General features: G+C 34.3%; 1 protein-coding gene across 2 annotated transcripts in view; it reads right to left on the bottom strand.

The window, feature by feature from the left end:
* The window catches only part of INTS6 (integrator complex subunit 6), a 91,037-nt gene that overhangs the window by 6,276 nt on the left and 58,915 nt on the right, over positions 1-25,846 (bottom strand). For both annotated transcript variants that reach the window (XM_081266624.1, XM_081266625.1), the window contains 10 exons: positions 22,910-23,035; positions 21,457-21,611; positions 17,487-17,639; positions 17,223-17,355; positions 9,038-9,132; positions 6,257-6,367; positions 5,082-5,297; positions 2,940-3,066; positions 2,041-2,183; positions 1,198-1,429 (listed from right to left, as the gene is read on the bottom strand). In XM_081266624.1, the coding sequence (XP_081122750.1) occupies positions 1,198-1,429; positions 2,041-2,183; positions 2,940-3,066; positions 5,082-5,297; positions 6,257-6,367; positions 9,038-9,132; positions 17,223-17,355; positions 17,487-17,639; positions 21,457-21,611; positions 22,910-23,035 (1,491 nt within the window). The remainder of the gene's footprint in view (positions 1-1,197; positions 1,430-2,040; positions 2,184-2,939; positions 3,067-5,081; positions 5,298-6,256; positions 6,368-9,037; positions 9,133-17,222; positions 17,356-17,486; positions 17,640-21,456; positions 21,612-22,909; positions 23,036-25,846) is intronic.

Raw genomic sequence — 25,846 nt, 5'->3', positions numbered from 1 at the left:
TCTTTTGAGAGGGGGTGAGGAGGATAAACCATAATAGATTCTTGGCCTGACAGAGTTTTCTACAATCCGGATTTTGCTGATTATATCTCTGGTTTTTATCATTTAAAACATGTTTCTCCATCCCTTGTATTTCCCATGAATTGGTAGTTAACATTCAATTTGTTTTGTTTTGCTTGGGAGTAGAGGGGGAGTCAAATCCACTTCAGAGGGAGTACTATGTAATTCATTAGGAGGTATATAATATGTTTTCCTACAATTAATAAATCCATTAATTCATTAAGAGTTTCCTACATTCATTTTTGCTTCTCCCTGATAATATTCCACACATTAGTCAGTCTGGTTTTTTAAAAAATGCTAATTAGATCAGGTCATCTCCTCTTTCAAATCTTTCAACAGATTCTCACTGTCCTTAGCATCAAGTAGAGAATATTTACAATAGCTCTGTACAATCTTTACAATAGCCTTCCATGATTATTTCTATCTTTCAGTTTTATCTTACCATATGCCCAACACCACTGCTACACCAGAATTCCTTAGGTCCCTTTCTCATTACTATCTTTACACATATTCTTCTCAGACTACTATTCTAGCATAGGAAAATGCACAGCTTTATTTAACAAATTCCCATTCATCCTTCAACTTAATCTTCAGTGTATTGCCCTCATAAAGTAAGTTAAACACTCTTGCCAAATGCTTCCATAATATACTTAACTTCTCTTTTGTACCACTTATCAAACTTCTAATTAACTGTTCGATGACTTTCTCCCTTGCTCATTATAAATGAAGGCAGAGATCTTGTCTTGTTCACTGCTATACCTCAATGTGTAGTGCTGTTCAAAATAATACATGTATTTAATAATTAGCTTTTGTATTTAAATGCAATGGAAAGCTGGTTTTTGCTGGTACTGATAATGCTCCTTTCAAAACCATTATTTCCAAACTTGAGATTTGCTAACACCATTTTAAAGCATGACAGCTAACAGAGTTACCATGAATATATGAAGTTTCCAGCAAATACTCATTAAAGCCATTCAAAAATTATCATATGCCAATTTTTTTTTTTTTTTTAAATCTCTCCCCCAGGCATTCACTGAACTTTACCAATCAATTTTTTTCTATTACCTACTATAAAAACCTCTTCCCTCAGAAAGAATCAAAAAGCAACAACTAATGTTTTTTAAAAGTTAGAACTCTTACTTTTATGAAGAGGAAGGGGTTTAATAAGATCTGGCTGTGCTTGAGTCAGAGGTGCAGGTGGTCCTTTTCCTCCAATATGATTGTTCACAACAGGGTTCTGCTGTCTGCCTCTTAATAATGGAGACATACACCGACGTCTTTTAGGGATCCCTTGCATATTTGGTTCTCCAGGTCGTTTATGTTTATTTTGAGGTCCAGCCACAAATTCATCTGCTTCATCTATCATCATACCCTATAACAAAAAAGCATATAATTTTCTTGGACTTACATATAATTTTTTTCTAAGAAAAAAAATTGTTTATCATTTATTTATTTAGTTTGATAAATTTACTTATTTACTTTGATAAAAAAACAATTTGGTATATGTATGGATGGCATACTGAATCAGCTAGCTAACACATCTATTGCCTCACCAGTTTTTTTGTGTGTGTGGTGAGCCATTATTTATAATACATTACAAGCAGTGAAAGACTCCAGTCAAGCTGATGAATATTTTTCCTTTCCTTATCCCTTTCACCACAGCCTCTGGTATCCACCTTTCTATTCTCTTTAACCACCCTCCTCCCCCAAAAGTGTGGGTTTTTTTTTTTTTTTGGGGGGGGGGGGTTACAGAGATTATAAAATTATGTAATTTATACTTATATATATATATAATTTTTTGGATTTACATAATTATACAACCCAATCCCAATTCCACTTAAAATAACTATACTTTAACTATGTTGACATTTATTCAGTACTCTACCAGATAACAGCTTCAGCTTACCTTAGTTAAATTAGGAACCACTAAAATTGATAATGCCTACTGCAAGCAAATTATGTAATAGAATATTTCAAAATTACCTTTTTATCCAGCTTAAAGGGGTTGCCAAATGTATGCAACCTTCGAGGCTGATCAGGATCAAGTTCTCTTAGTGGAGAAGGTACTTGCTTGAGGTATTCTTGGTAATTCCCCATTTGTGCTATAGGAACACTGTGCACTTGATCTTTTACAAGAGAATACAACAAAAGTTACCCTCACTAAAATCATAGTTCATCTAGTTATCAACTATATGAATGCTACCCTAGTGCTATTCTAGAAAGTCTTCCCTTTTATTACATTTTCTCAATTAGTTTGGTGCAATTATAAGTTTTATGATAAAGTCTTTGAGATTTTTCAAGTTAAGTTTAAAATACCAATCTCACCTTCCAAATGAAACAAAAACAAAAATACTACAGTTACTCTCAGTAAATAAAATATGTAACCTTGCCATAAATGATACATGTCTTCTACTCTATTCCAAATAAATAAAATTTAATAATAATAATTTGTACAAAAAAGTAGTATAAATTATCTTTCTATATTTTAACCCCAGATGACCAAGGGTTAAACTATCATGAGATTATTTGTGAATGGTACCATGGGATATAGTAAGAAAACATTAGAACATGCCATGCAATGACCACCTAGATTGAAACCATCAGATACTAATATATGACAAGAAAATGAATATGTGTAAGACTATTTATATATGAGGAAAGCCACAAAAAGGAAACTAAACAAAGATTGCTATCTCTGGGAAACAGAATTTGGGGCAACAGTGATGGTAGAGGGTAGAAAAATTAGGAATGATTCACCTTTTACTTCATTTGTTTAAATCTACAACCAGAATATACTAATACTGAAACATTACCATACTTTTTCAGGTGATAAAGAAAAAAAGTTACCCCCAAAATGCTGAATGTTTTAATCATAATCTAACCTTCATCCTGTCCTTTAAGAAATTTGCGGGTGCTCTTCAAAAGATTAGATCTCATTCTTGTTAAGTGATCCAAAAGATTCCGTCTTGGTATGTCATAAGCATTTCTAAATGTCTGAGGCTTCAAATCCTATTGAAAGACAATAAGGACAAAATTTATTTTCAAACAAAATTAAGAGAGTAAAGACTAAAATCTCCAGCCTACAGCATAGGTCTGCAAACAAGATATGTAAGGTATCTAATTACCTTAAGGGAAAAAAAGAGACTACCATATTATGATAATCTTAATGTGCTGTTTTAGAGTGGGGGGAGAAAAAGAAAATTCGATAATGAGTGCAACCAAATAATTTCAAATTCACATCTAATTCTAAAGATATTTTTAAATGTTTTTATTAGTGCATAATGGTTATAATGATAGTGAGGTTCATTTTGACATATTCTTAAGTGCATATAAAAATTTGCTCCATTTCAATCCCCAGGACTTTCCCTTTTCTTTCCTTTCCCTGATTCCCTTCCTCTATTGTATTCCTTCTATTTATTTATTGGTTTTTAAATTGGTACATTATAGTTAATATATAAAGTATAGTTCATTGTGATATACTCATTCATGCATACAGTGGAGTTTGGTCAATTTCATTCCACAGTCCAAATTTTTAAAACAGAAAGTTTATTTTAAAAAAACAGATTGATATATAATTTACATAACATAAAATCACTGCTTTGATATGGGTTGGTAAATTTATATTTCCAAAACTATCACCACAATCTCAATCCAGTTTTAGAAGATTTTTGCCACCCCAGAAAATTCCCTATACTGATTTGTAATCAATCCCTATTCTCAGCCCCACGCAACCACTGATCAGCCTCCTGTCTTTCTATATTTTGTTTTATAAATAGAATCTTGCAATATCTAATTTTTTGTATCTGGCTTCCTTTATTTAGAATGATGTTCTTGAGATTCATCTGTATTATTCATCTACTAGTAGTCTGTTCCTTTTTCTTCCACAGCATTTCATTTAATGGATAGACAACATCTTTCTTAACCTAGTAGTTGAACACTTACATTGTTTTTGGCTATTAAACATATAAATAATGCTGCTATGAATATTTACATACAAAGCCTTTTAGATGAACATTATTTTTAATTCTCTTCAGTAGATATTTACAAATAGGCTGAACTGTATAGCAAATATATATTAAACTTTTTAAGAAACCACAAACTATTTGCCATCAGCAATGTATGAGAATGCCAGTGATTCTACATCCTCACCAACACTTGATACTTTTCAGTGTTTTAAATTTCAGCCATTCAAACGGGAGTGAAGTGGTATCTGATTATAGTTTTACCTGTTTATTTTTAAAAGTTTCTTCTGAAGATTTTCTCCTATGATTTTTTTCCCTAGAAATTTATGGTTTAATTCTTACATATCAGAAAATAATAACTTCAAAGAATATGAGATAAGAGTCAAGTTCAAAATATGTGGTGTTGGCATAAGAACATACAGATGAACAAAACAGAAAGACTAGAAAGAGGTCCTCACATATAGTCAACTAGTTTTTAACAAAGGTGCTAAAATAATTAAGTTGATTTTTAAAAAGTCTTTTAAACAAAGGATGCTGGAACAATCAGACATTCACTGAGGTTACTGTAGCTTTATAGTGAGTATTATAATCAGATGGTGTAAGTCCTCTTACATTATTCTTCTTTTTCAAAATTGTTTTAGCTATTCTAGAACCTTTACATTTCCATAAGTTTTAAAATTAGCTTGCCTATTTTTACAAAAAAAATGCTGGGATAAATTTAGTTTCAATAAGTATTCATAAAGCATTTTAGGGTCATCAGTATAGGTACCAAACCATATTGAATTCTATCATTAACTCCATGACTCGATCTCTAAACCTCTATTTTTTCAATTATAAAATGAATAAGTTCATTCTTCATCAGTTCACCCATTCATTCACATACCATGCATAACTTTATTTAATTCTGAAATTCAATAATTCAATGATAGTTCTAATGATTATTATTCTGCAGAAGTAGAGAAGTACTTTCCAAAGTCTCAACAAACTGAATGTCAACAGAAAATTTGATTTATTCAATTATACAACAGAACATAACTATAGTAGTGCTAAACCGAATATTACCTTATTTAGTAAAGCAACTTGGAACCCAGTGTATTCCTTCATATTAAGGTCTAGCAGTCTGTGAGGGATATCCTCTGAAATTCCCTGGAGCAGCTGTTGAAAATCTTTCCTATATGCCATTGATAAACCATGTGATCGGCTTCGGACTTTAATTCCCGTTTCCTGTACTACTTTTTTGCCTACAGATCCAATGACTCGATCAGATTCTATTTTGGCCTAAAGTAAAAACAAAGAAGAGTTTTCTCGATAAAATCTTGATACATCAGATACCAATAGGCACGATCTTCTATAAATTAAGTATTTACTGTGTTTTTCAAAATAAGAAATTAAAACCTGAAGCAAGCATAATTTATGTCAAGTACTAGGGAAACTAAACGCAGTTTAAACAATAAGGTTTTGTGATTCTGTATCATTACAAATTTAAACTTTTGAAGCACAACAAATACAATTTTTTAAAAGATTAATGCCTATTATACTTAAACCTCATAGTGTAAATGCTCTATAAATGAAAATGTATATTCAGAGGTCATAGGACATTAGGAAGAAAAACCTCATCAATATTTGCTTAACGACATCATATAACTAAGCATTCACAGATATGGCAAATAGTAATGTAGCTTTTTCCTGGAAAGTAAATAGCAATATTTTGATTCCTCCCATTTTTATTAGCAATTATGATAGAGATATCAGAAATACTGAAAAAATTATGTACTGCATAAGACATTAATAATTTGGCAGGCAGTTAAACTGTATACTGCTTGACAATCACAGTATCTACCAATGTGGTTTAAAGGCAGAAAAATAAAATTTAGTGTTTATACAAACACTTCAACAGAAATTGGTAATATTTTCCTAAGAAAAATAACTTTCTAGTAAAATTTCTCAAAAGAAAACCTAGGTATGATCACATAAAAGAAATCTATGACCACAGTAATGAAGCCATGTCATAAATTAGGAATTACTATCAAAACTTTTAAAGAAACAGTTCAAAACACTGACTAGAGACAAAACATTTTAATATATGATTCATGGTTTTAAAATGTAATATATTATGAGAGAATTAATATAAGGGAACTTAACATTAGAACCATCTAAAACTAGCCTTTCACCAATTAATCATGTTAGTTAAATCCATCCAATTACTTAACGGCTCACTTCTATTTTTTTGACATTACCTGTTGACTCAATTTTTTGAGGTATGAAATGACACTATAACTGAGTCCATACTCCATACTGTCTGCTATTAGGTTAGGTGCTCCCATCATTCTAACAGCTTTTTTCAAGGGCTATGGGAAAAAAGGAAACATAATTCAATATTAAGCATGTTAAAAATTCATGGCCCATGTATAGACTTTATTTTTAAAAATTCTCCAAAATAATTTCTGCTTCTTTTCCTCCAAAAGTAAATAATATAGCTATATTTGTATTAAAGTAAAATGTATGTCAGTGGCAAAAAGAGCATCTGAAATAGTAAAAAAGGAATAGAGGTCAAAATAATAATTGTCTTTTCCACATGCTCTTCCTTCCTGTTCTGTTCTTAGTTGTTCTCTTTATATCAAAGCAGACATTTGGCATTTGTTTTTTAGGGCTTGGCTAGCTTCACTTAGCATAATCTGCTCTAATGCCATCCATTTCCCTGCAAATTCTATGATTTTGTCATTTCTTAGTGCTGCATAATATTCCATTGTGTATAGAATGGAATATTATGGGGGGAGAGAAACGGAGAGAGAAGGGAAAGCATATGGAAATGGTAGGAGACCTTCAAGGATACATAAAATTACAAGAGGCTATGAGGGGCAAGGGGGAGGGAAAAAAAGGGAGAGAATTGAACAACAGCAGGGGAGATAGAGAGGGAAGATGGGAGGGGAGGGGAGGGGAGGGGTGATAGTAGGGGTTAGGAAAGGTAGCAGAATACAACAGACACTAATATGGCATTATGTAAAAATGTGAATATGTAACAGATGTGATTCTGCAATCTATATTTGGGGTGAAAATGGGAGTTCAAAACACAATTTGAGTCTAATGTATGAAAGATGATATATCATGAGCTATGTAATGCTTTAAATAATCAATAAAAAATTAAAAAAAATAATAATAATTCTCAAGGCAAGAAGGGTGAAGTACTAGACTATTTAACCATTGGGAAATATTCATTTGGAACAGGAGACACACTATAGAGGAAGATGTGATAAAACTTGGGTATTTAAGTGAAAAGAAAAATACTTAAGGAAAATACAAGATTTCTACCTTAGATAACTGAATGGGTAGTGACTCAATCACTCACAAGCTATATGACCTTGAACCAAGTTATGTAACTTCTTTATGCCTCAATTTCTCACAAGTAAAATGGGGTAATAATACTACCTCCCCTTCTAAGGTTGTCGTGGGATTACAAAATGTAAATCACTTATAAAAGCATCTGGCACACAAGTAAGCATTCAATGGGTGCTAACAATTACTATCATTAACTTAGCTAAAAATGAAAAAAGCTCTGAAGAAAAAAATGAGGAAAAAAATCTAAATTTATAATGGATATGATACAGTGAAAAACTTTCAATTATAAGAACAGACTAATTGAGAACTTTGTGCAATTAAAAAAAAATCTCTTGACAAATTAGAAAGTGTATGAGCACTGGTATCAATCTGGAATCAAATTCCAGCTCTGATATTTAATACCCATGCAGCTTTGGCCAAGTCCTCAGAGTTGCTATGAAACATAAATGAGTCAACATATGCACTAAGTTTTCTTCCCCATTCACTCTTATACACGGAAGGTACTGTGTGCTAGACGTTCAATATAAGTTATCTCTTATAACCATAAAATGTTATGATTTTCAAAGCTCAAGAAATTATAATCTTCTAGTTATATTAGGGACCATTTAGAAAGTTATAGCAAAAAGCTGTAGTATTTCTGCAAAAGCAGAAGTTGGGGCTGGTGATGTGGTTCAATAGTAGAGCACTTGCCTAGTATGCACAAGGCCCTGGATTCCATCCCCAGCACTGTAAAAAACAACAACAAAAAAAGGCAGAAGTAATATTTAAAAGTGGTTTAGTCTTTTTGTTAAGAAGTTACTTTTCACAAACTAAATAAATGTATTTAATAAACCATGTTATTAGTCTAACTATGATCCACTAGTTTTAAAGTAGTCCAGTCTTATAAAAGTGTATGGTTCTATGAGCATACCTTATTCACCTAAAAAGGTATTCTAGATGTTTTAGAAAATAATACAACACACATCATTTTTTCACCCTTAAAAATAATTATAAACCTATAATTTTCAAGGTAGTACCAACAATCAAGGTTAAAAGTATAAATTCTTTTTGTTTTTCTGGTAGCAGGGATTGAATACAGGGGCATTAGCCACTATGTCACATCCCTAGCCATTTTTATTTTTTTAATTTGGAGACAAGATCTCACTATAAGTTGCTGAGGCTGGCTTTGAACTTGCAATCCTTCTGCCTCATTCTCCCAAGCCACTGGGCTTATAGGCATACACTACCGCTCCCAGCTAAAAGCATAATTCTAAAGCCAGACTCCTTCTAAAGGCAGACTGAATTCTGGTATCTCTCGTCCACCCATATATTAGCTATGTAGCCTTGGAAAAATTAACTTAACCTTTTAGTGCTTTAGTTCCCTCATCTGTGAAACAGGAAAATAACCATTTCTGAGAACCTCATAGGTTGACTATGTGAACTAAATGAAGTAACGTGTAAAGTACTTTAAGACAGTACCTGGCCTACGGAAAGCACTATATAAATGTTCTCATGATCATGATTCATTATTCTGTAAATCACTGAAACCTGTCTTTATCATTACATCTATGCCAATCATTTGTACACTCAATTTTCAAGGCATTTAAACTATAACAGCAATAAATGAAAACTTATGACACCTACAATAAGTTATTAGCACAGTATAAAATTTTATAACATTCAACTTTTAATAATATTCTTACCCCGAGATAGTAGGGAGGCATTGTCTTCAAATAACTTTCGAATGACTGTCTCCATTTCAATGTTGGTTTTGCTTTATGCACTTTAAACAAGTCATCTAGAAATATATATTGTGAATAAACTATCATCACATGTTGTTTTCACACATAAAAGCCAAATCGAAGAGTTTCCTCTTTGAAGTCTGCTTTGTTACTTGAGACAGTAAAATCAGTCAAACGTTTTAACAAAATTAAAAGCAGTAAAATCTCTAGATTTGGTGTTTAATACCATTTTGAAAATGAAAAGGTGCCAACTACAGTTGAAACATTTAATAATAAAGTAGAATAAAAAATATACAAGGAAACCCATGCCCTATTTAACCTCGACACCAAACAATTTGAAGAAGTATGTGAACACTTTCTTTTTTTTTTATTGGTTTTTCACAACATTACAAAGCTCTTGACATATCATATTTCATACATTAGAATCAAGTGGGTTATGAACTCCCATTTTTACCCCAAATACAGATTGCAGAATCACATCGGTTGCACATCACATTTTTACATACTGCCATATTAGTGACTGTTGTATTCTGCTACCTTTCCTAACCTCTACTATCCGCCTTCCCCTCCCCTCCCATCTTCTCTCTCTACCCCATCTACTGTAATTCATTTCCCTCCATGTTTGTTATCCCATTCCCCCCATAACCTCTTATATGTAATTTTGTATAACAATAAGGGGCTCCCTCCATTTCCATGTGATTTCCCTTTTTTTCTCCCTTTCCCTCCCACCTCATGACTCTGTTTAATGTTAAGTCTTTTCTTCCTGCTCTTCCTCCCTGTTCTGTTCTTAGTTGCTCTCATTATATCAAAGAAGACATTTGGTATGTTTTTTAGGGATTGGCTAGCTTCACTAAGCATAATCTGCTCTAGTGCCATCCATTTCCCTGCAAATTCCGTGATTTTGTCATTTTTTAGTGCTGCGTAATACTCCATGGTGTATAAATGCCACATTTTTTTTATCCATTCATCTATTGAAGGGCATCTGGGTTGATTCCACAGTCCAGCAACTGTGAATTGTGCTGCTATGAACATCCATGTGGCAGTATCCCTGTAGTGTGCTCTTTTAAGGTCTTCAGGAAATAGTCCAAGAAGGGCAATAGCTGGGTCAAATGGTGGTTCCATTCCCAGCTTTCACAGGAATCTCCATACTGCTTTCCAAATTGGCCGCACCCGTTTGCAGTCCCACCAGCAGTGTACAAGAGTACCCTTTTCCCCACATCCTCGCCAGCACTCATTATTGTTTGACTTCATCATGGCTGCCAATCTTACTGGGGTGAGGTGGTATCTTAGGGTGGTTTTGATTTGCATTTCCTTGACTGCTAGAGATGGTGAGCATTTTTTCATGTACTTGTTGATTGATTGTATATCCTCCTCTGAGAAGTGTCTGTTCAGGTCCTTGGCCCATTTGTTGATTGGGTTATTTGTTATCTTATTGTCTAATTTTTTGAGTTCTTTTTGTATACTCTGGATATTAGGGCTCTATCTGAAGTGTGAGGAGTAAAAATTTGTTCCCAGGATGTAGGCTCCCTATTTACCTCTCTTATTGTTTCTCTTGCTGAGAAAAAACTTTTCAGTTTAAGAAAGTCCCATTTGTTGATTCTTGTTATTAACTCTTGTGCTATGGGTGTCCTATTAAGGAATTTGGAGCCCGACCCCACAATCTGTAGATCGGAGCCTACTTTTTCTTCTATCAGACGGAGAGTCTCTGATTTGATATCTAGCTCCTTGATCCACTTTGAGTTGACTTTTGTGCATGGCGAGAGGAGGGGATTCAGTTTCATTTTGTTGCATATGGATTTCCAGTTTTCCCAACACCATTTGTTGAAGATGCTATCCTTTCTCCATTGCATGTTTTTAGGTTCTTTATCAAATATAAGATAGTTGTACCTTTGTGGATTAGTCTCTGTGTCCTCTATTCTGTACCATTGGTCCACCCGCCTGTTCTGGTACCAGTACCATGCTGTTTTTATTACTATTACTCTGTAATATAATTTGAAATCTGGTATCGCTATACCACCTGATTCACACTTCCTGCTTAGAATTGTTTTTGCTATTCTGGGTCTTTTATTTTTCCATATGAATTTCACGATTGCTTTATCTATTTCTACAAGAAATGCCGTTGGGATTTTGATTGGCATTGCATTAAACCTATAGAGAACTTTTGGTAATATCGCCATTTTGATGATGCTAGTTCTGCCTATCCATGAACAGGGTATATTTTTCCATCTTCTAAGATCCTCTTCTACTTCTCTCTTTAGGGTTCTGTAGTTTTCATTGTATAGGTCTTTCACCTCTTTTGTTATTTTGAGGATATTGTGAATGGAGTGTTTTTCCTCATTTCCGTTTCAGAAGTTTTGTCGCTGATATACAGAAATGCCTTTGATTTATGCTTGTTAATTTTATATCCTGCCACTTTGCTGAATTCATTTATTAGTTCTAGTAGTTTCTTTGTAGACCCTTTTGGGTCTTCTAGGTATAGAATCATGTCATCCGCAAATAGTGATAATTTAAGTTCTTCTTTTCCTATTTTTATGCCTTTAATTTCTTTCATCTGTCTAATTGCTCTGGCCAGTGTTTCGAGAACTATATTGAATAGAAGTTGTGATAGGGGGCATCCCTGTCTTGTTCCAGATTTTAGAGGGAATGCCTTCAATTTTTCTCCATTCAGAATGATGCTAGCCTGAGGCTTAGCATAGATAGCTTTTACAATGTCAAGGTAAGTTCCTGTTATCCCTAGTTTTTCTAATGTTTTGAACATAAAGGGATGCTGTACTTTGTCAAATGCTTTCTCTGCATCTATTGAGATGATCATATGGTTCTTATCTTTGAGTCTATTGATGTGGTGAATAACATTTGTTGATTTCCGTATATTGAACCATCCTTGCATCCCAGGGATGAATCCTACTTGATCATGGTGCACAATTTTTTTGATGTGTTTTTGTATTCGATTCGCCAGAATTTTATTGAGGATTTTTGCATCTAGGTTCATTAGAGATATTGGTCTGTACTTTTCTTTCTTTGAGGTGTCTTTGTCTGGTTTCGGAATCAGGGTGATGTTGGCCTCATAGAATGAATTTGGAAGAGCTCCCTCTTTTTCTATTTCCTGAAATAACTTGAAAAGTATTGGTATTAATTCTTCTTTAAAGGTTTTGTAAAACTCCGCTGTATACCCATCCGGTCCTAGGCTTTTCTTGGTTGGTAGTCTTTTGATGGCTTCTTCAATTTCATCCATTGATATTGGTCTGTTCAAATTGTGTGTATCCTCCTGACTCAGTCTGGGCAAATCATATGCCTTAAGAAATTTATCGATGTCTTCACTATCTTCTATTTTGTTGGAATATAGGTTTTCAAAATAATTTCCAATTGTCTTCTGTATTTCTGAAGCGTCTGTTGTAATATTGCCTTTTTCATCCCGTATGTTAGTAATTTGATTTCTTTCTCCTCTTCATTAGCATGGCTAAAGGTCTGTCGATCTTATTTATTTTCTCGAAGAACCAACTTTTAGTTTTGTTAATTTTTTCAATAGTTTCTTTTGTTTCAATTTCATTGATTTCCGCTCTGATTTTAATTATTTCTAGCCTTCTGCTACATTTGCTGTTGTTTTGCTCTTCCTTTTCTAGGGCTTTGAGATGATGTGTGAGCTCATTTATTTGTTGGTTTTTCCTTTTTTTGAGGAATGACTTCCAGGCGATGAATTTCCCTCTTAAAACTGCTTTCATTGTGTCCCATAGATTCCGATATGTTTTGTCTGTATTTTCATTTATCTCTAAGAATTTTTTGATTTCCTCCTTTATGTCTTCTGTAACCCATTGATCATTCAGTAACGTATTGTTCATTGTCCATGTGATGTAGGATTTTTCCTTCCTTCTTTTATCATTGATTTCCAGTTTCATTCCATTATGATCTGATAAAGTGCATGGTATTATCTCTACCCCTTTATATTTACTGAGGGTTGCCCTATGGCATAATATATGGTCTATTTTTGAGAAGGATCCATGTGCTGCTGAGAAAAAAGTATATCCATTTGATGATGGTTGATATATTCTATATATGTCAGTTAAGTCTAGGTTATTGATTGTGATATTGAGGTCAATAGTTTCTTTATTCAACTTCTGTTTGGAGGATCTGTCCAATGGTGAGAGAGGTGTGTTGAAGTCACCAATGATTATTGTGTTGTGGTCTATTTGATTCTTGAACTTGAGGAGAGTTTGTTTTATGAACGTCGCTGCGCCATTATTTGGTGCATAAATATTGATAATTGTTATGTCTTGTTGGTGAATGGTTCCTTTTAACAGTATATAATGTCCTTCCTTATCCCTTTTGATTAACTTAGTCTTGAAGTCGATTTTATTCGATATGAGAATGGCCACCCCTGCTTGCTTACAAGGACCGTGTGCGTGGTATATTTTTTCCCAACCTTTTACCTTCAGCCTGTGTATGTCTTTTCCAATCAGATGTGTCTCCTGGAGGCAGCATATTGTTGGATTTGTTTTTTTAATCCATGTTACCAGCCTATGTCGCTTTATTGGAGAGTTTAAGCCATTAACTTTTAGAGTTACTATTGATATATGGTTTGTACTTCCTGCCATGTTTGATTATTTATCTCTTTTTTTTTTCTAATTTAGTTTGTTTCTCCATGATTAGCTTTCCCCCCGTCCTCTGTCTTTACCTAGGCACTTCCCGCTGATGGTTTTGGTTATTGTTTTTCATTTCTTCCTCATGTAGAGTTTTGCTCAAGACGCTTTGCAATGCTGGTTTTCTGGCTACAAATTCTTTTAGCTTTTGTTTATCATGAAAGATTTTTATTTCGTTGTCATATCTGAAGCTTAATTTTGCTGGATACAGAATTCTTGGTTGGCATCCATTGTCTTTCAGTGTTTGAAATACGTTGTTCCAGGATCTTCTCGCTTTCAGCATCTGTGATGAAAAATCCGTTGTTAACCTTATTGGTTTACCCCTAAATGTAATCTGCCTCTTTTCTCTTGTAGCTTTTAATATTTTCTCTTTGTTCTGTATATTGGATATCTTCATAACAATGTGTCTTGGCGTTGGTCTACTGTGATTTTGTGTGCTCGGTGTCCTGTATGCATCTACAATTTGTATATCTGTTTCCTTTTTATTTCTGGAAAGTTTTCTGTAATTATTTCATTCAGCAAGTTACTCATTCCCTTGGCATGAATCTGGGTGCCTTCCTCTATCCCGATGACTCATAAGTTTGGTTTTTTTAAGTTATCCCAAATCTCTTGGATGTTTTTCTCGTGATTTTTTACCAGCCTTTCTGAGTTGGCTAGACTCTTTTCAAGATGATATATTTTGTCTTCATTATCTGAAGTTCTGGCTTCTACTTGCTCCACTCTGTTAGTGATACTCTCGATTGAGTTTTTAATTTGGTTTATCGTTTCCTTCATTTCTAGAATTATTGTTTGATTTTTTTTATAATCTCTATCTCCTGATAAAGATGCTTAACTTCTTCTTTTATCTGTTTATGTAATTCATTTTCAATGTGATCTTTAAGGTTCCTTTCCATCTGTCTAAGGTGTTCCTTGAGTTCTTTATATGGCCATTTTTCTGATGACTCCAGGTCCTCCTGAATATTTAGGCTCTCCTTCATTGTTTGTACTCCTTTTCTTTCTTGCTTTTTTATGCTCATGATACTTCTTGTTCTGTTTGTCTGCTGAGTTACTGTTTACGCTTATAAATTTATTTGATGCTTGAGAGGAGAGGTATTAGAAGGGAAGGGAAGAAGTCACTAAAGAGAGTGAGTGTAGGCAGGTAGAATTCAAGAAAGGGGGAATAAGAAAATTGAAATGAAAAGACAAAAGAAAAAAAATGAAAAGAAAAAATGAAAAAATAAAAATTTAAAACCAAAAAAAAAATATGATGATAATAAACAAATGGAAATTAAAGTTTAAAAAATAATAGTAAATAATAGAATAAAAAGAATTAAAAAAAAATTGAAACCATTAATAAGAAAGTTGAAGAGCAACAACAACATCAACAACAAAAAGTGAAAATAAAATTTAAAAAAATACCAATAATAATCATTAAAAAAAAATAATAATAATAATAATAAATGCAGTCATAGAGCTCCATTAACTTCTCTTCCAGTAGGTGGGAACTGGGTCAGGCTTCTCTTATTGATGGGTGGGAACCAATCACTGTTCCTCAGCTCTTCTTCCCAGACTGTGCGGGTCTCCAATCCTGAGTGCCTAGGGCCTTCTCTTGTGGTTCCTTAAGCCAGGCCCCGCTCACCTGTGAAGCTCGCCACAATACTGGCTACAGGCCGGGTCTGCTGCTCCTGGGAGCCCTGTTTCCATGGATGCCTGGGCACACCCTTTCTGTTTGCCTCCCTCAGACCCTAAGTTTGTAGGGCTTGGGGCTGAGGACCCCCAGCGAATTTGTTTGCCCTCAGGTAGCAACTCCCCTGGTAGCTGGTGCAAGGGACCTCTGTTGTCAGCAGAGGGATACCCTGGGTCTGACTATCGTGCTCAGTTGGCTTTTACCTCTGTGAGTTCAGGTGGGCCGACTAGTTATTTCAGCGGGATCATTAGTGCTGAGTCACTAGAAGCAGGCGAACCAGAACTACAATGCAGCCCAATCCGGGCTCGGTGTGTTCTGAGAGGGGCAGACTGTTCGCCCGGGATCCTCTTCAGCTCAACAGTGCCTAGTGGTCCTGAGCGAACAGTATTTTGACAGTTTACTTCTCCCTATGCTCGCGCAGCTGAAGGGGTTAGAGACTTGATCTCTCTGCGTCTGCCGCCATGTTGGATCACTTAGATTTTAAATTGTCACTCATCTTATCAGCTGTTTCATTTAACTCGGCAGCTCACTCGCGCGGTGAAGAGTCTGCTCTATGGTGCTCCGCGGGAGGCGCGGCGGCTGCGTGGTGGCGGCTCAGCTGTGGCCTTCGGGACCCCCGGGGAGGGGGTGCGGGCTGGGGGAGGGGAGGCAGCGCCTCGGGGCCACGTGGGCCGGGTACTGGACACGCGGGAGAGCGGGTGGGGTGGGGGAAAGAAATAGAGATCTAGATTTAGGGACTGAGCTTGGGAGGAGAGACAGCTGGGGAGAAGCAAAGCAGAAAGGCGGAGAGGAGAAGGAGAAGGGGCCGAGGGAGCCGGGCAGCTGGGGCTGCAGCCTTACTGCTCGCGTTTAAGTCGTGATGGACTCACTCCACCTTGGCTGGAGTCGTGGCAGATTCACTCCACCTAGGCCCCTTTCTTGACACGGTGCTGGGTCTTTGTCGACAGATCTCCTTTAATGATCTTTACCTCATCTTTTCAGACGCGGCGGCATGGAGCACGGAGCGGCTTATTCACTTCCCGCCGCCATCTTCCCTCCAACCTTGCGAACACTTTCTATTTTATTTTTTAAAATGTTTTGGTACTGGACACTGAACCCAGGGGTACTTTACCATGGAGTCATATCCCTAGCTTTTTTTTTTTTTTTTTTTTTTTCCAATTTTGAGACCGGATCTCATTAAGTTGCTGAGACAGGCTTAAACTTTGGATCCTCGTGCCTCAGCCTCCTAAGTGGCTAGGATTATAGGCATGTGCCACCATTTCTGGCAACATTTTCTATTAAAACATATTTACTAATATTATGACTATAACTTGAAAATCTGATCGTTTTCATGAAGGAAATGAAGTTTTCTCCAGTAATACTCCTAAAAATATGACATCCAGAAACTAATCTAGAAACTAACCTCAAGCTTTCTTATAACATTTTGGAACCGATTCTTTTGCTGAATGTATTTGATAAATGAAGATAAAGTTATATAAATTGCTTAGAAAATACACTCAGATTTTGTGAATGTAGTATACACCTACAAAATGTTTAATGCACCAAAAGAAATCCTATATCTTGATTCTGTGTAAGAACTCAATTACAAAAAAACTAGCATATTTAATTTAAAAAATTTATATACAAATACCTTCATTAGTTTATAGAATAAAATATATTGCAATATCAACTTTCAATTTATCACAAGTATGATAGATTGTTATATAAAATTTTCCTTAAATAGGCTTAATATTTTAAAGTGTTAAAATATTTTCATTAATTTTTCAGAATGAAAATTACTAAGGAATATTCTCAAAGTTTATTCTTAGAAAAAATTTTATATGTGAGAACATGATGAGTGACTTACCTAAAAGGGGAAGGAGAACTGGATAATTGTAAGGCATCACAAATAAATTGACACAGTTCAGTGCTGTACTGGCTTTCAAGTAACCAAAAGGATGACCAAGTTCACTATATTTTGCACTATTGCTCACATATACCTGTTAAAAATAGTGGTTAATATTTCATATTAATAACCTTCAAAAAAACGTTATACAAGCCACTGGTTCAATTTAGCTTTTCAAGAACCATTTCATTTAAAATTTTTTATCACTATAGTTATTTAGCTTACCTGCCAACATGTTTGAGGAGATTTCCTTTCCAGGATAAACTGAGTCAGCGGTGAAGGTTCCAACTCATATTTGTCAAAAGGCAGTTTGTCTATAACCATTGGTTCACAGTCTGTACAGGAAAACTTCACTACAGGATGAGATGTACGAGGTGGCTACAAGGGAAAGTCTTGGTATTAATATTTATACAAAATACCAGAAACAACTCACTTTAAGTACCTTTGCCTATCAAAAGATACTCAGTTCCTTAGTGTTGCTAATGAGTTCAATTTACCACTAAAAGAACCATTAAACTGAAATTCTTGAATTATATAATATTCGCAAGAAAGACAAAACACTATAGTCTTAAAATCAAATTTATCAGAAGCTAAATACAAAATTTTATAATTAAGTATTCAATTAATTTTTATATTCAAGATATAAGAAACGTATAGAAACTCCCAAGTCCTCATTTGAAACAATTTAATGACTTGTACAGAGTAGTAATTTGTAGTTTCCAAACTAATTATACACCTTGATCAAATTTTACAATACTATTCAGATATATATTTATGTTATTAATATAGATGTACATTATAAATACATAAGTAACAAAGTAACCAAAATGATGACCACTTCACTATATTTTGCACTACTGTTAAGAAATCTCAAGATGTAGCCCTATAGCTCTTATTTTCTTCACAATTGGTAAAGTTTTTAGTGAGAGGACCATAAGGGATAAAACAAAGTGCTTTTTAAATTAATTATTAGTTAGGAGAAAATAAAACCACTAATCTAATAGTGTTTCCTTCCCTATTTCCCAGTGGACTATTCAGGTTATCCCTGTGGTATACGAACTCTGCTTTAGAGACCCCCGTACCAGGTATAAAAAACATAATATTAAAAAAAGGTATGTAATGCTATTTATTATTTAATAATTCCATTGGCTTCAGTTACTGTCTGTACCCTGGTGGCTCCTCTCAATTCTACGGTGGGGGACCAGATCTACTTTATTTAAGTATCCAACTATTTATCTGATGTAAACTAAATCTTCTAAAGGTCCCTCAGATACATTATATCTTAATTCATTATTTTTCCCCAAATCACAAAACCTGTTCTAAAAACCTAAATACTATCCTTGATATTGCACACACCTCCCACATCTATATTTAACTGTCACAAAGACCTAAGTAAAATAACACTGATTCCAAAACAGCAGGTGTATAGTACTAGTTACTGTCTTTGGTCAAGAACAAATTCTCAACTCTCTAGAAACTTTAATTCAAGTCTTTATATTTCTCAGAGTAGACTAATACAACTCTTTTATATAAGTAGTCTCCTTAATGTAGTCAGCCCCCTCCAATCAATCCTGCTGCCATAAAATATAAATATGCTCATATGATTTTCCTACCTAAAATTATCCAAATAACTTTATTATTAAATAAAGTAATTATTTATTTCATTATTTATTTAACTTATTAAAATTACTTTCACCAATAAAAGTAATATCAATCATCTAAAATAGGGTCCAGACTTTTTTCATGTCACATACACACAAGATTCTAGATGATCTGTTCCCTGAATTTCTACCACATTGCATACAGACAGACCCTGTGCTCCAATTCTTCAATAGGTCATCACCTTTCTTGACTATGTTTTCACATATTAACCCTGACTACTTGATCATTTTCTCCTTTGCATATTGCCATTACACTAAATTCTTAAGAATGATTTGGGAAGAACCAATCTCTAAGAGACTTTCCTGACACTCCCCACCACCATGTGCTCTAAACACAAAAGGCAGTGAGGACCCACCTCCTCTGGCTCTGTTCCACCCCTCTATTAAGTTGAAATACTGTACTCTGAGTTGCCTGTATGAATATGTCACCCATGGTGGGGTTTAAGAAGTTAAGTAAAAGCTGGGTGCAGTGGAGGCTGAGGCAGAAGGATAGTAAGTTCCAGGCCACCCTGGGCAACCTAGCAAACCCCTGTTTCAAAATAAAAAGGTCTGAGAATACAGCTTAGTGGTAAAGCATCCTGGGTTCAATTCCCAGGGGGGAAAAAGGGTTAAGTATTGTCTTATTTCTTAATCTGTGAAACATATTTATTTTTTATAATGAAAATACTGAGATCCAAAAGGAAAAGCAGAGGGAAAAATCCTCTAAAACTTGGTAAAGAAATCTTAGACATATTTCATCTTATCCCCTAACAATGCTATGAGATAGGAGCTATCTCAACAGATGGGAAACTGAGGCTTAGAAGAAAATAATTAACCAAAGGTGCACAGCCTTCAGAACCAATTTCTAATAAATCACATTCAGTAGTAACACTTCTTGTCTGATATAGTTATAATTTACAAAATTATTTCCCCTGAGAACCTTGAGTTACTAAATTTTGCCAGTTTTTTCTCCAATATTATCTCATTTTGATGATTCTCTCTTCTGTCATCTTAATTCAAAACTCTTAGTATCTCTTATGTGAACCATATCATTAGCCCTATATGTAATCTCCCTGCCTTCCATCTCACTCCTTTTAATTTTGCCACACTTAACACCAACCACGTTTATTTTTCTAAAGTGACACTGTTCAATTGTTCTTGGAATCCCACTAGAAAAAAGCTCACATTCCCTAATCTTGCTTTTAAAGTCATTAGCAATTTGGCTAATAGCATTCTCAATTTCCTACACATGTGTAGGACATGCCCAGCTACTTGTTCTCCTCTAAATATACCACGTTCTTTTTTACTTCCATACTTTTTTCTCATAGTATTTCTACCTCCAACTGAAATCTACTTACTTTCTATGGCTTTTAACAATTTGCAATAGACCACCAGAGCAATATTAGTAAGTAAGGATTTGAATTTCTTTTCATTAAGGTCTGCCAAGTACCATATGTACTGCTGAAGGTATTAAACATAATAAAAGATATAACAAAACAGCATTTCTTACAAATATGGATGGTAAGAGTTAAAATGGGTCAGAAAAGAAAGGAAAACTACCAAAGAAACTGAAAAGCTTCTCTATAAGGCCACTTAAAACTAGACTACAATGGTTCAATTTTAAAAAAGAAAATAAACCAAAATGCCTCAATGAAATTTCTAAGACCTTAATTTCTTGTTGTACTTCATTAAATCCCTAATGCATAAAGACCTAATGAACCTAAGTTTACAAATTTTGTATAACTGATATAAGATTTAAGGTACAAAAGGTTTCAAAAGGGTTCTGCTTAACTCATAAATAATAGTTGCATGGAACATTTTTAAAGGCTGTTTAATGCTTTTTGAAATATAATTCTTATCTTCTAATAAAAAAAAAAAACTCTGTCATGTTCTCCCAATAGAATATCCCTTGGCATCCTCAGATATTAGAAAAAAACGAAAGAGAAAAAAAAAAAAAACACCTAAGATAAAACAAAATGCACCAAGAAGACCAAAAAGAATTAATAAAATATAACATATTATTATCAGAAACATATAATGAATACTGATGATTCACCATAATCACTGAATAAACTTCACTGTTCCTAAAAATAATTTATACAAACAAGACTAGAAAATCATTTCTAACTTAAATCTCTAAGTTGCAACACTGAACATAACTAAAATCAGACAAGTCAACATCAATTTCTGACTAAGACCTGAAAGATTGCAGGCAAACTGTTAGAACAATTTCCTAAGCCTTCATTTAAATTTCAAATTGCGTCCCAGAGACAAATCCACATGCTACATTATGTTTAGAGTCCAAAAAGGAAATCTTATTGCATTTATGACTCTGTATCCAGATGCCAATAACAAAATATAAGCACTGTATTAGATTCTAAAGGGAATAGATGCCTTTTTTTCTTACTGGTTCATTATGAACAATACAATATACTACAGCATATGATGGCACTTTGAACATCTGTCTAATTCCTCCAAATGAGCCACACCTTTAACTGACAATAATACTTAGAAATACTACAAAAGGCAGATATAGTCATCTCTCTGGTACTTACTAGTGTTGGAGAATTCTGATCTGGCCAAAAAGATTCTGGAACAGGCCAATGACCTATAGGAACCCCAGTTTTAGGATTTGGTCTGACATATATGAGTTTGTGACAGCTATGCCAAGGCTGAGATCCAAAAGGCCTTGATATATCCGGCTGCCCATCTGTAGCAGAGATGTTAAGACAAAGAAAGCATATATCATTAGAGGGGAAAAAAAACGAAAAGTTAAATTATTCATTATTACTTAACTATAAAATATCCTAAAATTCGTTCGTTTCTGGATTTCCCTTTTTTTTAATATGGCAGAATAGGATGACTGCTTAACATTTAAATTAGATTGCAATTCACTAGACAGTAAAGTCTGTAAATTCCAAGTACAAGTTCACCAGTTGAAAGAAGGTCCCATAGCATCCTCTGCTTGTCCATCAGAACATGTAAAAAATACTTTATGAAACTCATCTGTTTAATGAATGAAGCCATTTCACTACCAAGCAACTAATTTGCCACCTTCATTTAGAGTCCAAAAACAGTGTCAAAACAAGTGCTAGGCACACAGTAAATATTGTTTAAGTATTGCTAGTTGAATATTCCTTACAAATCATTTTAAACTAAAGCCTAATAAAATAATATGCAAACCTAAATTCAAATCAACTGCCTTTAATCTAGAATAATTCTAGTAAAATTTTAACAATTCTCTTCAACAATATAGTAAACATTTAATTTAATTAATTTAAATTTAATTAAATTTAAATTTAATTAATTTAAATTTAATTAAAACCAGACACAATCATATAACTTAAGTCATATACCTACAATCTTTCATCTCTCACCTTTCTCTTCTTCCATGATCACTCCAGTGCATCACCTCTATCAAGTGTCATTAATGTTTTTCTAATTCTTGAAGTAAGTTTCATACAATACATAAGGTTTCAGATATAAAATATCCAAATGGTTCTTAGACCTACTGACTATTGCAAATAGTTCACAATCACAGAAGCTAAGAATATAGCCAAGAGGGGCTGAGTTAAAAGAATCAAGCTTAATGGCAAAGGCTGGTTCTTAATTTTTGGACCCACAGAAACCGTTAAGTTCTGATCAACTTAACCCTTCGAACAATAGTAGGAATTAAATATCTATAGTTGAACACTCTGATAATTAAGGAACATGCTAAAAACAAATAGAAAGAAACAATGATATAATAATATTAAAAAGCAAAATTAGAATTTGCTCATTAAAAAGGTGTTTGACTCTTACTAAAATTAAAGGCTATAAACAATAATTAATATAAAAAGGTAATCTACTGAACCACCTCTCAGTTTACCTTGACTTTCCTATTTCACATTCCCCTCTATCATCTCAATACTTGGCCTTATTAATCTTAAGGCCAATAAACAGTAATTTTTCTCTTCCAATAATTGATAAAGCAAGTTTAGAATGTCTATAAGAAAAGTGCAATCATACCTTCTACAGGGGAAGGATCTGGTCCTGCTTTTTCAAAGTTTATTACCACCCCACTTTGTACTTTCTGCACCAAGGACTCCAGACATTGATTAAGCATTCTTGGAGAACATACAGAGTATGAGCGGCCTGAGATTAAAAAAATAAATAAAAATAAAAATAAATTAGGTAGACTAGTTAGTTGTAAGAATTCCTGCCTTTAGCGAGAACTATGGTGAGTGAGTTTCTGATAATGCTAACAAAAAATTCAATGGTAAAGTTGACTTATTTCATAATATTAAGGAAGAATGAACAAAAATTATTATTTCCAACCACCCAAAACTCCCATGTTATGAGGATACATAGTTTTTTTTTTTCCTTCTAATTATAGGTAGATTAAATATAAAATCTTGGTCTCAACAAACCACAGTGTGGTGGTTGGGGAACTATGCATCCTCTCTATGAGCACTATCTCCAATTATTATCCAATATAATTGGATAATAACATCTAGTAGTAAAAATTCCCGCCAAATATTATTCCCATTAACAAAGAGTTATCCCTAAGACTGATGCAAAGTACATGGAAGATTCTTAATAACTGCTTATCTTGTCTACTGGCAGTTACTATATATTTTAAATATTGCACTGTAATATATAAATGGTAGCATGTACATTTCTGAACTTCATTTGGCTTATTTACTTTAACATTACCTATCTTAAATTAATTCCCCTTTTGAACATTTGAATCTACAAAAAGCACTAAAATGCTAGCAATTAAAAAAAAAAAACAATAATTTAGAGATGGGGATATGACTCAATGGCAGCACGCTGGACTAGTATGTTTAAGGCCCTGGGTTTGCTACCCAGAATGGTCAAAAGCCCCCAACCTTTCCCCAAAATATACTAGTGGGAATAATTTAAACAGATTTTCAGCACAAATATCTAGATCTTTGCAGTCTGATATTGTGGACAAGAGCTAGATGTGGCTATTTAAACTTGAAATATGGCTAGTCCAAAATGACTTGTACAGTAAGTATAAACAATACATTGATTTTGTAGACCTGGTGTGAAAAATGTAAATTTCATGTTCAAATAATATTTGGGATATACTGATTTAAACAAAATATCATTAACAATTTCACCTGCTACTTTTATCATTAACTCTGAAATTTATAACAACATATGAAAACTGAATTATATTTGTTATACAATGCTGATCCAGACCAACACTAAAAACCTTGATAGCTAAAAATCTTCAACCTACTATCTTATGTTATTTGTAATAAGCTTGACATGCAGTCTTATCAATAATTTCAGAACACAAGCTACATATATTTGACACATCAAAGTACCAATGTTAACTTATTTTTTAATGTGATTTGTAAAGGTTGCTAAGAAAACATTAGGTAGTAGTGACTCAAATCCTCAAAGTTACCTTTACTTAGAAAATAAGTAGAATATCACAAACAACTCACCTGTATACAATAAATGTAATCATAAAAATACCTACCAATTAAATACTGAATCTGAATGTGCCTAGCACTGTCTTAATTGTTTTTTTTTTAAGAGAGAGAGACAGAGTGTTTTTTTTTAATATTTATATTTTTTTTTAGTTTTCGGTGGACACAACATCTTTATTTTATTTTTATGCGGTGCTGAGGATCGAACCCAGAGCCTCTGCTCAAGCCACATCCCTAGCCCCTGTCTTAATTGTTTTGTCATGTAATTTACTTATTCCTAGCAACAACTCTATGGGCTATTCTCCATCTTACAAATGAGAAAACAGATGTATTGTAATACAAGTATTAGAAATTTATTCTGGGTATAATCTCTAAAACCCCTGCCTCTCCCCAGTGTACGCATCTAAATTTATGGCATAGTCATTCATTTCTAGTTGTTCAAGCCAACTGAATCATCTGGAAATCAATTCTTGATTCCTTATTCCCTTATCCTCATCCTTGTTTGCATCTGTCTACTTCTTTTTTTTTTTTTTTTAAAAAAAAGAGAGAGTAGGGGGAGGGAGGGAGGGAGAGAGAGAGAGAGAGAATTTTCAATATTTATTTATTTATTTAGTTTTCGGCGGACACAACATCTTTGTTTGTATGTGGTGTTGAGGATCGAACCCGGGCCGCACGCATGCCAGGCGAGCGCGCTACCGCTTGAGCCACATCCCCAGCCCCTGTCTACTTCTTACCACCTCTAAGTCTAGCACTCAATTAAAGAAGTCACCTCTTGTCTCCCTGTTTCCATTCTTGTCACTCTACAGTGCATTCTCATCTAAAAGCTGAAGTGATGTATCAGAAATAGAAAGATCTCCTTCCCTCTAACGGCTTCCCATCACACTAGGAAAATAAAAAATACTTTATTATGACCTAAAAGGCAATTCAATATTTTGTCCCTGCCTGTTACAGTTTGTATATGAGGTCCTCCTCCTCCCACAAAGCCTCTGTGTTAATGCAGAAATGTTCAGAGGTAAAATGATTAGATTGAGAGCTGTGACCTAATAGGTCTATCCTATTTGCATGGGCTGACAGGTAGAATCTATAGGCAGGTGGGTCACTCTGGAAGAGTTCATCTTCCTTGTGGCCCCTTTTCCTTCTCTCCCCAACACCCCATTCCCTTCCTCCCTCCCACTCTGCTTCCTGGAGAATATGAATGGAGCAGCACTCCTCTATCATGCCCTCCTACCATGATGCCTCATCTTGGGCTCAGAGTAATGGAGTTGGCTCACTATAGACTGAACCTCTGAAACCATGAGCCAAAATAAACTTTTACTCCTTTAATTTGTCCTGGCAGGTATTTTGGTCACAGTGATGAAAAGTTGACTAACACACTGCTTCTCTCTAAACCTAGATATTATTCTCTACTTCTATATATGTTTTGGCCACATCAGCCTTCCCATTACTCCTACATACACACAGCACATCTCTTCCCTTACTACCTCCTCTTTATAGATTTCCC

Source organism: Spermophilus citellus (assembly GCF_964194105.1).
Source record: "Spermophilus citellus genome assembly, chromosome: 1".
NCBI classification, from domain to species: domain Eukaryota; kingdom Metazoa; phylum Chordata; class Mammalia; order Rodentia; family Sciuridae; genus Spermophilus; species Spermophilus citellus.
This window is presented reverse-complemented; position numbering and strand designations above follow the sequence as displayed.